The sequence below is a fragment of the Syngnathus acus genome, chromosome 3 (genome assembly GCF_901709675.1).
Source record: "Syngnathus acus chromosome 3, fSynAcu1.2, whole genome shotgun sequence".
In the NCBI taxonomy this organism is placed as follows: domain Eukaryota; kingdom Metazoa; phylum Chordata; class Actinopteri; order Syngnathiformes; family Syngnathidae; genus Syngnathus; species Syngnathus acus.
The window spans coordinates 12,773,071-12,789,182 of NC_051089.1; the positions used below are offsets into that span (position 1 = coordinate 12,773,071).

Below are 16,112 nucleotides of genomic sequence, written 5' to 3' on the forward strand. Positions count from 1 at the left end.
TCTACTTTAAATTCAAACCATGATGTGAGAGAGCCGAGTACAGCCTCCGTTTCCCAAAAGTGCAACAATTATACCGGAATATTTAGCGTGATTATGAACCATCCAGACCAAAGGAGGCAGTATTGTATCAGATTATACTAAGTGTGCCTTGTCTACCGGAAATGAAAATTTAGTCAAGGAAAATAGTGCGACGGAGCGGTCGAATTAAATCGGCATAATCATTTGTTTACTCGTAATCCCGTTTATATTTCTGTCATTGTTTAAAAATAATTTGCTCTCATTGCTAGATTTACCTGCTAAATATTTGTCTTTGCTGTCAGACTCGGATGGTTGCGAAAAAACGACGGCAGAGTACGAGGAAGGACTTGATGAAAACAATAAAAGTAACTCGCTACCAGGGCTGCCTAAGCCAATCGCTTACGGATTTATTAGGTTAACTAGGAAACTCCTCACTTGCCTTGGCAGAGATCCGCTCGGATTACTGTTAGTTTATTCAATCAATATGACGTCGTTACCTAACACCGTTTTTATACTGGTCTTGAGGGTGGATCAAGTCGGCTCGTCCCACTGAAGGCCCAGATACCAAATAGACTGCAAGTGAAACGAAAACAAGTTCAGTTATCTGTATGACTCCGCAACCATACTGTAATGACGCTTTCACACCAAAGGAGGCAGTAACGTACCTGAATGAACCGAATGTATCTTCTCTGCAGGAAATTGAAATCAGGTCAGCAAGGAACTGCAGGAAGTGAGACGTCCGTACCATTCCATCAAAATTGCGACTTTTGCTTTGTAATCTGTTTATATTTAGGCCGTGCAACCGATTAAACATAACTTACTCTCCGAGTAGGTGCACTATAAAATTTCACCTGCTAATTTAGTCCGCTGGCTAACAAAAGAGACGCAGAGGGTAACCTCATATACCACGGAGACTGATATTATTGTGTGATAGTTTGGAAAGAATGATAGGGGAGTACGTGGAGGACATTTGTCGATCAAAAGTGAAAAATGAGAGACAACGTCAACTACCGGACGCCGTTTTAAAGCATCCAGATGAAATGCACAGAGCAGGTTTGTTCGTCTCCCCTCATAATCGTTTTAATTATTAAACCGTTTGGGCCGAGGCATCCTTCCCCCCTCCCAAGGATTCCCGTATTAGCCGTAACGCTGATTAAAAGTAGTTACAATGTGTCCACAAATGCCATGGGAATTAAAAATTAATCACAAATGCATGCTCTGATTTCATAGTGATCTGCTTGTTTCTCTGTATTAATGTGACCTCCTTAATGAAAGTCATAGATGATGAATCTAAAGTCTTTCTGTGTCAATTGCTTAATCTTATGAAAATATGTTTGTTTATTCTCTTCTTAAAATTTGATTTTCTTCTCTCAAAACATTCACAACTTAGCATAGCTTGCCTTTTCCAAACTTTGTGTGCTTGTCTTAATATTTCCTGCAGATGTCGGTGAAGAGCAGCAGGATTGGAGCTCCAGGGCAGAGCAGGAGGAGCCAGATTCCCCATATATTAAAGAGGAAGAAGACGAACATAGCATTGGTGAGGAGGAAGAGCCGTTGCGAGAGCTGGATGAGGCGGATCCCTCCCAGCTGCTCTTTAACCGCGTCATTGTGAAAAGTGAAGATGAGGAAGATGACGGTGATGGAGACCACCGTGGAGGATCACAAGCAGACAGACCCATAGCTCCACTATCAAATAGTGATAACATGTCATACTCTCCTGACACGGATGATGATGAACACTCTAAAGGGGATATAACATGTCATGCAGACAGCAAAGCTTTGGCATGTCTTCATTGTGAGAAAACATTTAGCAACAATGCAAATCTGAGAAGACACATGATGATTCATACGGGAGAAAAACCCTTCATGTGTTCAGTGTGTGGGAAAAGATTCTCTCAGAAGACATCAATGATAACACACTCGAGAACACACACTGGAGAAAAACCTTTTTCCTGCTCAGCGTGCCGCAAATGTTTTAGTGATTATTCCACTTTGACGAAACACATGAGAACACACACGGGTGAGAAACCCTTTTCATGCTCAGTTTGCGGTAAAAGATTCTCACAGAAAGCAACTATGAGAACACACACAAGAACACACACTGGGGAGAAAGCATTTTTCTGCTCATTTTGCAATACACGTTTTAATGTTCGTTCAACATTGGTCCAACACATGAGAACCCACACGGGTGAGAAACCATTTACCTGCTCTGTATGCACTAAAGGTTTTGGTCATCCTGCAGCACTAGCAAGGCACATGAGAACACACACTGGCGAGAAAGTGTTCAATTGCAGTGTGTGTGGTCAAAGATTCTCTTACAAGTATCAAGTAAATAAACACAAGTGTGTTGACAAAAACAGCAGCAGTGGAGGAAGCTGCACAACTTTAAATAAACAGAATGAATGTTGACTTTCACATGTAGTTAACACTGTAGATGCCAAATTGCAAACGAAATGCACTGCTGGGTTCATGATGTCCTATACTCATAACTTATTGTAGCGTATCTCAGGGAACTTACTGATGCTACTCATTCATGTTTAAAAATATATGGAGTACAGTCCATGGTTGTCAATTAAACAGTTTGAATAAAACATTATCAAACATATCCAGCCTTTAATATTTTAATTATATTAAATACCATATTTGTGGCTTCATAGACAATGGAAACACATACCCACAAAAAATACCTTGGTAAAAGAGCTGATTCAACTCCTGGAATTAAATCAAGGTAAAAAGATTATTTATATACATTTGATACATTTTCAAATAAATAATCCTCAAAGTACACAGGCTCCCTCTAGTAATACTGTATTTGAAAGAATCATTGAAATTTTGAAAAGCCACAAGAGGCTTCAAATTTAAAAAAATAAATAATGTAGCACACATTACATTTGTTATAGTTTTAACTACAATACAGTTGTATGTCATCATTTAGAATGTTTTTGTTCTCAAACATTTATGAGATGTTTTTCATTTTATTTTACTTGTACTGCAATACATTTTGGTACCATGATTATTCCAGTATACTTTAGTATTTTTGCTATAGTTTCAGTGGGTAACAAAAGTTTTTAATACACCTAATAAGGATAGGCTCTGGCAAGACCTTTGTAAGAATAAGGGGCTCTGAAGAGTGAAAACTCAACCTGATTTATCTACGTTAGCTCAGTACAAAGTTACAGTAAACTTGTGTGTTTTTGTCAGGCTATGGCGTGTAATGACACCTCCTCACCTGAGGAGGCAGTAATAAATCAGAGTGACAATAACCGTATCTTGTCATCCGGAAGTAAATTCAAAGCATAACATAGTTAGCAAGGCTGTGCTTCACTGAATACTTCTTTATATTGCTTAACATACGTCGACAACGACGTTTTTTTTTTTTTTTTTTTACTACGACCACTTGTTTATTTATTTTGTCCCGATAAACTCATCACGGTGGACTGAACTTAAGTTTACCCTGCTCGTCTAGCTGCTAACAAAGGGACGCGTTTGTTGTCGCGAAGTCAAGTGGGAAAATGTGTGCAAAAAGTGTGAAAGAAGAGTACGAGAAGGAGATTTCTCAAACAGATGAGCAGAACGAACGTCAACGACTGGACCCTGTATTCAAGAAACATCAAGTTGTGTTGCACAGGGAAGGTTGGTAAACTCTCAAAGAACTACAGTAATGTACAATTTTAAAACTAGCTTAGTTTGTACAAAACGGATTCGGTTGAAATTGGGAAATTGTGTAAAATGTAAATAAAAACAAAATACAACAAAATTATACAGCAATACATACAAAAATACAGCAAAATTGCCTACAGTTTGTGTGTTCATTCATTCATTATAATGTCTTCATCGTATCTGTTGACATGTACAGCACATGACCTAATTTTGTGTCTTCTCGTTTCCAGAAGAGGCCAGTGAAGAATATCTTCATACTGAGCAGCAGGAGGGGAACTTCAGGATGGAACAGCCTGGGCCAGAGCCTCCAATTGTTAAAGAGGAAGAGCAACAGCTAAAGTACCCCTCCATTAAAGATGAAGAGGATGCACAGCCTCCTCATATTGAAGAGGATGAGGAGAAAGGCAACCTCAACATTAAAGAGGAAGAAGAGGACAGTGATATTACCACGTTTCCATGGACTCATGTCATTGTGAAGCGTGAAGACCAAGATCAGTGGTCAATACTTCATCCCAGTGAAAGTAAGCAGAATGGAGGGGAGGAGCCTCCAAGCAGCAGCTCAAGTCAATACGTGACAACAGAAGGTGATAGAGACCACTGCGCACCACTATCAGAGAGTGACGACATAACTTCGCACTCTTCTGACACTGATGAAGACAAGCATGCTAAAGGGAAACTGTTTGTCTGCTCAGTCTGCAGCACACATTTTAGTGTTCATTCGCGTTTTGTTCAACATATGAGAACACACACTGGGGAAAAGCCCTTTTCTTGCTCCGTTTGTGGCCAAATATTCTCGCAAAGAGGTGCGTTAACAAGACACACAAGAACACATTCCGGGGAGAAACCTTTTTCTTGTTTAGTTTGTGGTAAAGGATTTACTCAGAAGGAACACTTGGTAACACACACCAGAACACACACAGGAGAGAAACCTTTTTCCTGCTCAGTGTGTGGTAAAAGTTTCTCTGTAAAGGGAAATTTGATAACGCATACAAGAATACACACCGGCGAGAAGTCTTTTGTCTGCTCGGTCTGCGACCTAAGTTTTGTTGATCGTTCATCATTGGTTCAACACATAAGAACACACACTGGGGAGAAACCTTTTTCCTGTTCAGTCTGTGGTAAAAGATTCACTCAGAAGGGACAGTTGAACACTCACTCAAGAACACATACAGGAGAAAAGCCTTATGCCTGCTCAGTCTGTAATTTAGGTTTTGGAGATCGTTCCACATTGGTTCTACACATGAGAACACACACTGGGGAAAAACCTTTTTTCTGCTCTGTTTGTAAGAAGAGATTTGCTCAGAGAGCACATTTAAGAACACATTTAAGGACACACACTGGAGAGAAACCTTTTACGTGCTTAGTTTGCAACACAAGTTTTGCTGATCGTTCTTCATTAGTTAAACACACGAGAATACACACTGGTGAGAAAGTGTTCAATTGCAGTGTGTGTGATCAGAGGTTCTCTTATAAGTATCAGATGAAAAAACACAAGTGTCCTGGTGAGAGGAGCAGCCGCACATGACGCTGCAGTCTTTAAATAATAATGAAACTTAGTTCTAACAAGCTAAGTAACTTTGAGTGCTCGCCCTGAAAAATATTTGTGACACGAAATGAAACAAGTCTTCAAAGTGTAAGCACAAGTGTGCTGGGAAGAAGCTAAGCTGAAAGAGACTGACTTTGGGAAAAAAGAAGCCATTTGCTCACTTGTTTGGCATGCTAAACTTGGGCAATAAAGCTGATTTGATGATGTTTTTTATTCGGGTTATTGGTGCAATATACGAACAAAAGTCATATCCTAGTTCTTTACCAAGTCAAATTGTATTTAAAAACACGAATAGATGAAAATCTCCTGAACATTTCTTTAAAATTCTAATATAAAAGTTTTGTTTTAAAAAAGAAAAAGGCAAACACTATAAGCGAGAATTTGTCCAAGTGGAGTTGCCGTACGACTCCGACTGCAGCTTTATTTCCGTGTACGTTTTGGGTAAGCAAATATGAGTTTCACGAAACATGCTTTTTCGGAAATTAGAACAGAATATATAGAAGCCTCGACACATCGTGTCCCATTGGTACTACGGCATTCATTAAGATATCTATAGATACTTCTCGGTTTCCGTTGAAGCGGATTCTCCAGTCATCTTAGCTTAGCTCGCTAGCCGCTGTCAAAGCGACACGTTTGTTGGCGACACATTGTGAAGCAGAAATCAAGTGTGAATGTAAAGTGATGTGATGGTCGTCTGATTATGTGTGCAAAAAGCGTAAAAAAGGAGTACAATGATGAACTTTCTGGAACAAAAGAGAACGACCCACAACGTCAAATACTGGACTCTGGTTTCAACGAGCCTCAGGAGGACTCTCACAGAACTGGTAGGTTTATTCACTACTTTCCCAGCCTTCTTTACTAACTACTTGACTACCTCCAGTCAACGCCATTTTTCAAACCATCTCAATTGAATGCCCGAGTCTGACGTACGTCATTGGCCGATTTCTGTCGAGCAGCATGTGATCGGTCAGATCAGAAATCGATCAATGCCTTTCATGGATGGTCACAAAAACCGATCACAGCAGCTCGTCCTGTGAGTTTAGTATAATGAGTGTTTTTAATCTGATTCATTAATTATTATATAAGAAAGATTAATTAATCTATTTTTTTAAATTAATCATTTGTGAGCAACTCTAAAATTGTCTGACCTCACACCAGCATAAAACCCTTGTGGGAACACCCCTAATTCACACAAAGAGAGTTTAATGTAACATTGTTATGAGACTAGCAAGACCTCTGCTGGCCGAAACACTACACGTATAACTTGAATTGTAATATTTGTTCCATGAAATGAAATGTATTTATTTCCAACAGTCTATGCCATTCTTGTCATGCCATAGTGATATATATAGTCATACAGGGATTCTCAAACACATCCTTATACATGTTGATGATAAATATGTTGACACTGCCTAAAATGTACAGACATTGCCCTGCTTTGTGACAATTTATATGTTTCAGAAGGCGTTTCAACTTTTGAATTGTATGTAAGTTCTTATTTTGCCAGAAGGTCCATGCTTCTGGCACACTCACACAGCGTACAGCGTGTCACAAATATTATGTTTGATTTGATGGAGAGGCGTTTGTGGAAGTATCCATCAATTTACCCGACCACTTTTCCCAACGGATGTGCTGGAGCCTATCCCAGCAGTCATCGGCCAGTAGGTGGGGGACACACCCTGAACTGGTTGACAGCCAATGGCAGGACACTCAGAGACGAACAACCATCTGCACTCGTACTCACACCTACAGTCAATTCGAGCCTACCATGCATGTTTGGGATGTGGGAGGAAACCGGAGCACCCAGAGAAACCCCACACAGGCACGTAATCGAACCCGCAACCTTTGAACTGTGAGGTGGACGTGCTAAGCAGTGCTCCACCATGCTGCCGCTTTGTGGAATTATTGTGAACAAACATTTTAGCTCGGACGACTGTCTGTATGTCTGAACATTTGTACTGTAAGCGGTGTCTGTATAAATGATGACTTGACTAAGCAGGGTTTGGCTATTCCAAACATTTGTTTGTTTTCTTGTCTTGCAGTCCTCAGTGAAGATCTTCATCCTGAACAGCACAAACCAGATTCCCCTCACATTAAAGAAGAAGAGGAGGAGGCTGATGTCACGAAGTTGCCATTCACTTGTGTCATTGTGAAAATTGAAGGTGATGATGATGATGCTGAAGAGGAAAGTGGTGGAGGATCACAAGAAGACAGCCTCTTAGCTCCAGTAACAGACAGTGACAACAAAATGTCTGACTCTGATGATGATGAACTCCCTAAAGGCGATGGGACATGTCAAACAGACGACAAACACTGGGAATGCTCCCTGTGTGACAAATATTTCTCTGCCAAAAAAAATCTGAGAAGACACATGATGCTCCACACAGGCGAGAAACCTTTCACCTGTTCAGATTGTGGTAAAAGATTTGCTAGTAAGGCACATTTGAATAGACATACAAGGACACATACTGGAGAGAAACCTTTTTGCTGCTCAGTCTGTGGTCTTCGAGTCAGTCAAAAGATTAATTTAACAAATCACATGAAAACACACACAGAGGAAAAACCTTTTGCGTGCCCTTTTTGCGGTAAAGCGTTCGCTCGCAAGGCACATTTGAACCGACACACAAGAATACACACTGGAGAGAAAGCCTTTGAATGCTCACTCTGCACCTTAAGTTTCTGTGACCGTTCAAGTTTGGCTAAACACATGAGAGAACACACTGGGGAAAAACCCTTTTCCTGCTCACTTTGTACCAAATGTTTCTCTCAGAGACGTGCTTTGACGAGACACATAAGAATGCACACTGGTGAGAAACCATTCAGTTGTTGTGTGTGTGATAAAAGATTCCCTCAAAAGTATCAGGTTAAGAAACACAAGTGTGTTGTTGACAAATGCAGTGGTAAATGAATCTGCACATCTGCACAACTGTGTGAAAACTCTGACACAAGATGTCATGCTAGAGAAAAACCCTTCATTTGTTTGGTGTGCGAGAAAGGATTTTCTCGAAATCAGCATTTGATCGAACACACCAGAATGCGTACGGGAGAAAAATCATTCATCTGCTCAGTTTGTGGCAGAAGATTCTCCCAGAAGGGCAGTTTAAAGAAGCACATCAACAACATTGGAACGGCACATGAGCTGTCACACAGGAGAGAAACCGTTCATGTGCTCGCTTTGTGGTAAAGGTTTCACGCAGAAAGGAAGCCTGACGACACACACGAGGACACACATTGGAGAAAAGCCGCATTCCTGGAGCACCAGTTTTAACGATAGTTCAGCATTGGCGCGACCCATGAGAACGCACACTGGGGAAAAACCCTTTTCCTACTTATTCTGCGGCAAGAGCTTCTCTATAAAGGGGAATTTTGTAGCACACACAAGAACGCACACTGGAGAGAAGCCATTTACCTGCTCGGTCTGCAACACAAATTTTCGAGTTTGTTCCTGTCTGGTTCAACACATGAGAACACACACTGGGGAGAAACCTTTCGCCTGCTCAGTTTGCGGTTAAAGATTCTCACAAAAGGCGACTTTGAGAGAACGTGAGATCACACAGTGGAGACAAACCTTTTTCATGTTCAGTTTGCAGCACAAGTTTTAGTAACCATACATCCTTCATTCACCACATGAAAAAACACTAGTGAGAATGTTTAGCTAAAAGTGTGTCTGATTAAAACATTTCAGAAGTGTTGTTTGTGAACCAAGTACAGATTTGAAGCCGGAGGATGCATTTACATTATTTGTCTGTCTGTCTATGATATGCTGTGATGTATTAACTGGCTTTCGTAGTCCTCAGTTAATTTCTTTCCTCCAAACTAATCCTCGTGGAAGTAGAAGTGGCTGGATTCCTCATTTACAAATGTATTCTTCCGCAATGTAATTCGTTCAAACTGTGGTCTCACATTTGCTTGTATCATTTCAGCATTGCGGTGATTGGGCAAGTAAACTGGCTTAAAAGCACACAAAAACTCAAGTATGTCATTAATGCCCCGCCCAGAATGTTTATATAAACTCCCCTGTGATGTCGTTCACAGGGTTTGTGTGTCAAAATAATACAATATCCATTATACACAAACTCAGTTTGTCAATATGGCACAGATTTGTCCAAACGGACTTTCCGTTTCATTTCCGCTTTCTACTTCCGCTTATGTTGCGCGCGACCATACGGCTTCCGATATTTTTTTTCCGAAGCACTGAACGCACTGAAGACTTAACGCAGCGCGTCCCATCCCCGCGTTACTGGAATAAAACAGCTTTAATTAAGTATTCATGTCCATATACAGCCGTCCAGGCGCACTTTAAAGCTTCCCGAGATAGCTTAGCTTAGCCTGGGAGCTGCGACCAACACGACGCAGAACCTTTCCACACAATCGCCCGGAAGAGATCAAGAGTGCGTTTAAAGTGTAATTATCGTGTGAAAATGTGTGCAAAACGTGCGAAAGAACATTTCAACGAACTTCCTCGAAACAAAGAGAAAAACAAGCGACAAAGTCAACTACTAGACGCTGTTTTCAAGAAACCGCATGTCGTGCTATACAATGCAGGTTTGTTCACTTCTAATTCTCATATGTCAAGTGAGTACAACTCATGTAATAACTACAATCATTAACACTATTCCTGCGATTATTTCTTGATTCTCATTTGTTAAGTCGGGCATCGCATGCAACCCATGACCGTGACGTTGTTCCTGATAGCAAAACGAACCTCTAGTTAACGAATCCTTTTAGGTCATTTCACCAACGTAAAACAATTGGCAAAACGGGGTAATGATTGAAAGTTGATTTAGTAGTGGAACTGTTAAGTGTCAGTCGAAATAAAGAGGAAAGGTACTTCCCAAAAATATAGAATGCTGATGTTTCAGATCAATTGGCTGCGAGACAAAAGGGGAAGTTTGCAGGCGCAAAACTGCTAACAAGATTTGTACAGTGCAGCACTTAACTTCTTATTTCTGTATAAAGGCGGGAAATTACAAATGTACAAGAAAAAGGAAAATGTCAGCAGATCCACTTAAGTTGTACCTCACGTGTACTTGATTGTTCCAACATCACCACATAAAATTTACAATATGACACTCAAATGAGCAAAGCTTTACCAAACGCTAAGTGTTTGTGTTCTTTTGTCCTGCAGCCATCCATAAAGATCTTCATCCTGAGCAGCAAGTGTGGAGCTACAGGGTGGAGCAGGAGGAACTAGAGGCTCCTCACACAAAAAAGGAAACACTAGAGCGACCCCTCATTAAAGAGGGGGTAGAGGAGACAGAGCTACCGAACATTAAAGAAGAAGCTCCATTGCCTCTTCACATTAAAGAAGAGGAGGCGGAGGAAGATATCAACAACTTTCCACTGGAAGTCATTGTGAAGAGTGAAGATGATGATGAAGAAAAAAATGATAGAGACCACTGTGGAGGATCACAAGCAGACAAGCTCATAGCTTCACTATCCAATCGTGCTGATGTATTGTCACACTCTCCCGACACTGATGATGAAGATGATGAGATCCAATGGAAGTGCTCGCAGTGTGGGAAAACATTTGGTTCAAAGTGGGGTTTGAAAGTACACATAAGAATACACACTGGAGAGAAACCTTTTTCTTGTTCACTCTGTGGTAAAATATTCACTCAGAAAGCACACTTGATAGCACACACAAGAACACACACTGGAGAGAAAGCCTTTGTTTGTTCAGTCTGCTCGGTAAGTTTCAGTGAACGTTCAAACTTGGGGAAACACATGAGAACGCACACTGGAGAGAAACCTTTTGCCTGTTTAATTTGCGGTAAAAGATTCTCTATAAAGGGACATTTAAGGGCACACACAAGAACACACACTGGAGAGAAACCTTTTGACTGTTCAGTTTGTGGTAAACAATTTGCCCGGAAGGCACATCTGAACATACACGCAAGAAGACATACTGGTGATAAACCTTTCGCCTGCTCAGTTTGTGAGAGACGATTCGCTCGTAAGGCTCATCTAAACATTCATACGAGAACGCACACCGGAGAAAAACCTTTTGCCTGCTCGGTCTGCACCGTAAGTTTCAGTGAACGATCAAATTTGGTTAAACACATGAGAACACATACTGGTGAGAAACCATACAGCTGCAGTGCGTGTGATAAAAACTTTTCTCAAAAGTATCTGGTTACGAAACACCAGTGTGCTGGTGAAAAGAGCTGTGGTAAATGAAGCTGCTGGACTTCAATTACACTGTAAACCTCTAATTCTAAGTGTTTGTTTTGTTTGTAAAATTTTATTTGTGCCATCAATTGCAAGACAAGTAGTCAAAATGTAATAACCCTAACCCATGATTGAGCGGCATTATTTAAATCTGTGAACTTTTAAATGATCTCCATGTGATGCAAGAAATACTACAAATCATTGTTCTTCAACTGCTGTGCACAATTATATTAAAGGTGAAGTAGTTATCAATTATCAAAAATATTCATTATAAATTACATTGATTAAAAATGGACAAAATGCAAAATCAAATAAACACAATTAAATATCTTTATATATTTTTAATGTATGTATTTTTTTAAACATTTGTTTTTATCATCTCTTGTTTATTTTTTTAGTTTGTCAATTTTGGTCCGTCATACTCAGCACCCCCTGGTGGCGAGTTTATTAACGTAATATAGTTTTAATTAGGCACATTTTGGCCATTTTTACATTCAGGCTAATATTCCGATAAAAGAAACATGACATATTCAAGATTAGTACTAAAATCAGTATCCATATCTATACGAGCAAGTGCCTCAGTATAAACGGTTAATAGTAATTGTCGGTTTGCTAAATTACTGCTCCCCGTAGTAATTTCAAACTTATACATCTCTGTCATGACACATGACCTCAGCAAATTAGCACTGTACAAAAGAGACATTTGTAAGCAATATCTGATTTGTTTTCGTATTTAATTCCACAGAAATCACATGACGTATACACATTTTAAAAAGAAAACATGGTGTCTTTATTCTGAAATTGGTAATATTATATGAGAACCGGGCGTACAGCTGCAATAATCCTCCATAAAACATAAATAAAACATATATAAGAATCTGATGAAAATTTGCGAAGTCATATGTAGCATTGAAAAGCCACTGAAATAGTGTTTTGTGATCGTGACGTGTAGTTTGTCCAAGTGGAGTCGCCGTCCAACTTCCGCTACTGCTGTACTTCCGTATACGTTTTGCGTCACTACACGAGCTTCATTTAATGATTCTCCCCAAATTCCTACAGAAAGCACTTAAGCCTCGACACAGAATGTCCCATTACTTTCATACTGTAGTAAAACCCCATTGAGGGAATCGTCCTATCTGTATAAACTCGTTTTAGTGTACTATTAAGCTTCTTACGATAGCTTAGCTACGAACAAAGAGACGCGTTTATTAGCATCGTATCGCTACGCGGAGATCAAGAGTGAGTGTAAAGTGTTGGTCATCATCGTGTGAAATGTGTGCAAAAAGTATGATCAATGGCTACGAGGGTGAACTCTGTCGAACAAAAGAGGAGAACGAGCAACAACGTCAACTACAGGACGTTGTTTTCAAGAAGCCTCATGTGAGACACGGAGCAGGTTTGTTCATCTCTTGATGATTTTTTTAGTTAATACTTTTGATTTTTAACAGCATTCCTGTATACATTTCTTTTTTGTAATGAATTCGTCAGTCATAAAGTTAAAGATGCGGGCACTGTGTGACGTAAATATGAAGTTATGTTGATGTTGAGGATTGGTCAGTTTATTTTATTTATTATCTCGGGACAAGTCAGCATGTTAGAGAACATGTCAAGGAGATGATGAGAACAGCAGAACAATGAAGAGGGACGATATCTGAGTGACGTCAACATCGATGTTTTGGTTTTGTAACGACTAATAGGGACAGAGTGTCGAATTTTGTATAGTGTAGATTTTCTCAATGTTTACTCATTCAAAAACCCGCTATTCATTTTAATAATATGCGAAAAATGTAGAAACCAATTTCACAACTGTACCTGTTCTTGACATCTTCACCCCTCTTGCAGTCATTCATGAAGATCATGCTGAGCAGCAGATGCAAGAGACCTCCTATTTTAATGAGGAAGATGTGCTGGAGCCCTACTGCTTTAAAGAAGAAGAGGAGGACCCAGAGACCCCTGACATTAAAGCGAAAGAGGGCCCGGTGCCCCCATGCAGTTATGAAGATGAGAATGAGAGGTCCACTGATGTTAAAGAAGAAGAGGAGGAGTCGGCTATCACCAAATTGCCCTTTAACTGTGTCATTGTGAAGATCGAAGGGGATGATGATAGGGGTGAAGGTGATGGAGACCATGGTGGAGGATCACAAGCAGACAACTTAGCGCCACTCTCAGATAATGACAACACATTCTCACACTTACCTGACACTGATGATGAATGTGCTGAAGGGGATGTAACATGTCACACTGAGGCCAAACGTTGGGAGTGTTCTCAGTGTGGGAAAAGCTTTGACTCCAAATATACTTTGAAAGTACACATGAGAACACACACTGGAGAGAAACCCTATTCTTGCTCTGTCTGCAGCTTAAGTTTCAGTGTTCGTTCGTCATTGGTCAATCACATGAGAACACACACTGGGGAGAAGCGTTACACCTGCTCAGTCTGTGGTAAACGATTTGCTCAGAAGGGACAACTGACAACACATACAAGAATACACACTGGCGAGAAACCTTATGTTTGCTCAGTCTGCAACGTAACTTTCAGTCTCCGTTCATCGTTGGTTAAACACATGAGAATACACACGGGAGAGAAACCTTATGCCTGCTCAGTCTGCAATTTAAGTTTCAGTATTCGATCGGGATTAGTTCGCCACTCAAGAACACATACAGGGGAGAAACCTTTTGCCTGTTCGCTGTGTGGTAAGAGATTCACTATCAAGGGAAGCTTAATAACACACACAAGAACACACACCGGAGAGAAGCCGTTTGCCTGTTCGATCTGCAATGTAAGTTTCATTGACCATTCAGGGTTGCTTCAACACAAGAGAACACATACGGGTGAGAAACCTTTTGCCTGCTCAATTTGTGGTAAAACATTCTCTTTAAAGGGAAATTTAACAACACACACAAGAACACACACGGGTGAGAAACCTTTTGCCTGTTCAGTCTGCGACTTAAGTTTCACTGACCGCTCAGGATTGCTTAAACACATGCGAACACACACTGGGGAAAAGGAGTTTTCCTGCACAGTGTGTGGTCAAAGATTCTCTCAAAGAGGCACCATGACAAGACATTCCAAAAGACACACTGGTGAGAAACCATTCAGTTGTAGTGTGTGTGATAAAAAATTCTATGATAAGTATGAGATTAAGAAACACAAGTGTGGTTTGGCAAATAAAAGAGAAGCCAATGATGCTGCAGGACTTTAATGAGGTAACTTTTTAACAAGTTTTGTACGTTTTTGTGTTTGCAGTAATATGGAAAATAAATACGCATAAAATATACAATATGATCAAATGTAACATGTCAGACTGTCACTAAGTCATTACAAAGCCTCAAATTATTTACATTTTACTCAAGTCGGAATAATTCTTACTGTTGCTCCTTGAGGTCTATTGCACATTTTGCAATGCATTATGCAGATCCTTTTGTTGTCACTTTTACAATTTTATTTAAACCGTACTTGCTTTATATATATATTTTTTAACCATTTGTCTCCTCTAGACAATTAATGTACATAACATAAATAATGTACATAATGTCTGCTTTCTTTAATATGTTTGATTGCTTCCACTACTGGATACCACAAATAACTCCTACAGCAATAAAGTATTTCCAATTTTTGGTGATTTACAGTGTTCCCTCCTCCTTTGGAAGATAAGGCTTCCTTCTTGCCATCCTAATTCATATCCCAGACATCAAGACGAAGGGAGATTGATGTCAAAGCCAGTAGCCAACATGTCAGCCTCTTGGCAGTCTTCCTGAACAGTTTTCTTGTCTTTTCGCCGGTTTTGGAAAGATGTCCAGTTTTTAATAAAGTCATAATTAGTCTCATTATATCCACTTGATGATGAATCTTCACAATGATCCATGGTGACTGTTACGCACTGTCACGAGTGATGGTGTGATTACTGATTGGCAGGAAACGCAGCGCAGCTATTTAGGGGGGCGGAGCAGTTACCTGGATGGGGCTTTGGGTTGTGATTGGTTGCGGATGCTGTCAGCGATCCAAAAGTGACGCATAATAAGCGCTAACGAGCAAGGTGTCACACAAACTCAAAATCCGACTTTGCATACCTGGAAGAGCAAGGCCCGCTACCGGTAAGGTGCTGGTTTTTTTAATTTCCTTTCGGCTGGTTGTCAAACTGCTTGGTCAACTGATGTCATCTTTGTGAAGTTGTCGGATGTTTTTTTAACTTGTCACTTTTATTGCTTAGTGAAAGCATTGTTTTAACCTGGTGTTTTTGATAGTTTGCGATGTCCGTGCAAATATTTGAACCGCAGCGCGTTACTGCTGCGAGCCTACCCACGTCCTGGTTGATGGTGTATGCTGGGTAGTGAAGTCGGGCTTTAGTGATGCATAACGATTGACGTAGTTTATTCATTGGTCGCTGGTAAAGGGTGCCGTTTGTAGGAATTATTATATTTAGTGCTGGTGCTTTTATCAATGCTCTTTGAATTATTTGCATCATTGGATATTGCCGATTCCTTTTTAAATTTCCCGAGTGGCCAGTGTTGACAGCAGGCCACTAGGACTCGAGTGCTCCCCTGATAGGCTACAAAAACAAAAACAAAAAGCTGACAGGTACACCACCGCCACCACCAGCAACAGACAGATGCGCCAGATTTGTCCAGTTTTGACTGATTCTGCTTGCTGGCTATCTGTAATGTGACTGTCCATTAATAACAACATTCAGTGCATTTAATTGTCAACTGACATTGC

The 16,112-nt window shown here is 40.3% G+C and overlaps 5 protein-coding genes across 7 annotated transcripts; all 5 read left to right on the forward strand.

Annotated features, from left to right (window-relative positions):
• Positions 1-160: 160 nt before the first annotated feature.
• LOC119121026 (gastrula zinc finger protein XlCGF17.1-like) lies at positions 161-2,623 on the forward strand. Its single transcript, XM_037248370.1, has 2 exons — positions 161-1,071; positions 1,460-2,623. The coding sequence occupies exons 1-2, from the start codon at positions 963-965 to the stop codon at positions 2,425-2,427; spliced, it is 1,077 nt and encodes a 358-aa protein (XP_037104265.1). The 5' UTR covers positions 161-962; the 3' UTR covers positions 2,428-2,623.
• A 707-nt stretch (positions 2,624-3,330) lies between these two features.
• Positions 3,331-5,361, forward strand: LOC119121023 (zinc finger protein OZF-like). 2 transcript variants are annotated; one of them, XM_037248366.1, is made up of 2 exons: positions 3,331-3,651; positions 3,909-5,361. In XM_037248366.1, the coding sequence occupies exons 1-2, from the start codon at positions 3,531-3,533 to the stop codon at positions 5,201-5,203; spliced, it is 1,416 nt and encodes a 471-aa protein (XP_037104261.1). In that variant the 5' UTR covers positions 3,331-3,530; the 3' UTR covers positions 5,204-5,361. The 2 variants fall into 2 exon arrangements, with proteins under 2 accessions (XP_037104261.1, XP_037104262.1); XM_037248367.1 differs by having other exon boundaries at positions 3,912-5,361.
• Positions 5,362-5,624: 263 nt separating this feature from the next.
• On the forward strand, positions 5,625-9,187 carry LOC119121029 (gastrula zinc finger protein XlCGF7.1-like). Its single transcript, XM_037248374.1, has 2 exons — positions 5,625-6,048; positions 7,267-9,187. The coding sequence occupies exons 1-2, from the start codon at positions 5,925-5,927 to the stop codon at positions 8,130-8,132; spliced, it is 990 nt and encodes a 329-aa protein (XP_037104269.1). The 5' UTR covers positions 5,625-5,924; the 3' UTR covers positions 8,133-9,187.
• A 163-nt stretch (positions 9,188-9,350) lies between these two features.
• On the forward strand, positions 9,351-11,720 carry LOC119121024 (zinc finger protein OZF-like). Of its 2 annotated transcripts, none has more exons than XM_037248368.1 (2): positions 9,351-9,799; positions 10,353-11,720. In XM_037248368.1, the coding sequence occupies exons 1-2, from the start codon at positions 9,646-9,648 to the stop codon at positions 11,402-11,404; spliced, it is 1,206 nt and encodes a 401-aa protein (XP_037104263.1). In that variant the 5' UTR covers positions 9,351-9,645; the 3' UTR covers positions 11,405-11,720. The 2 variants fall into 2 exon arrangements, with proteins under 2 accessions (XP_037104263.1, XP_037104264.1); XM_037248369.1 differs by having other exon boundaries at positions 9,351-9,769.
• A 664-nt stretch (positions 11,721-12,384) lies between these two features.
• LOC119121022 (zinc finger protein 501-like) lies at positions 12,385-15,226 on the forward strand. The gene is made up of 2 exons (XM_037248365.1): positions 12,385-12,791; positions 13,238-15,226. The coding sequence occupies exons 1-2, from the start codon at positions 12,668-12,670 to the stop codon at positions 14,596-14,598; spliced, it is 1,485 nt and encodes a 494-aa protein (XP_037104260.1). The 5' UTR covers positions 12,385-12,667; the 3' UTR covers positions 14,599-15,226.
• The last annotated feature ends 886 nt before the right edge of the window (positions 15,227-16,112 follow it).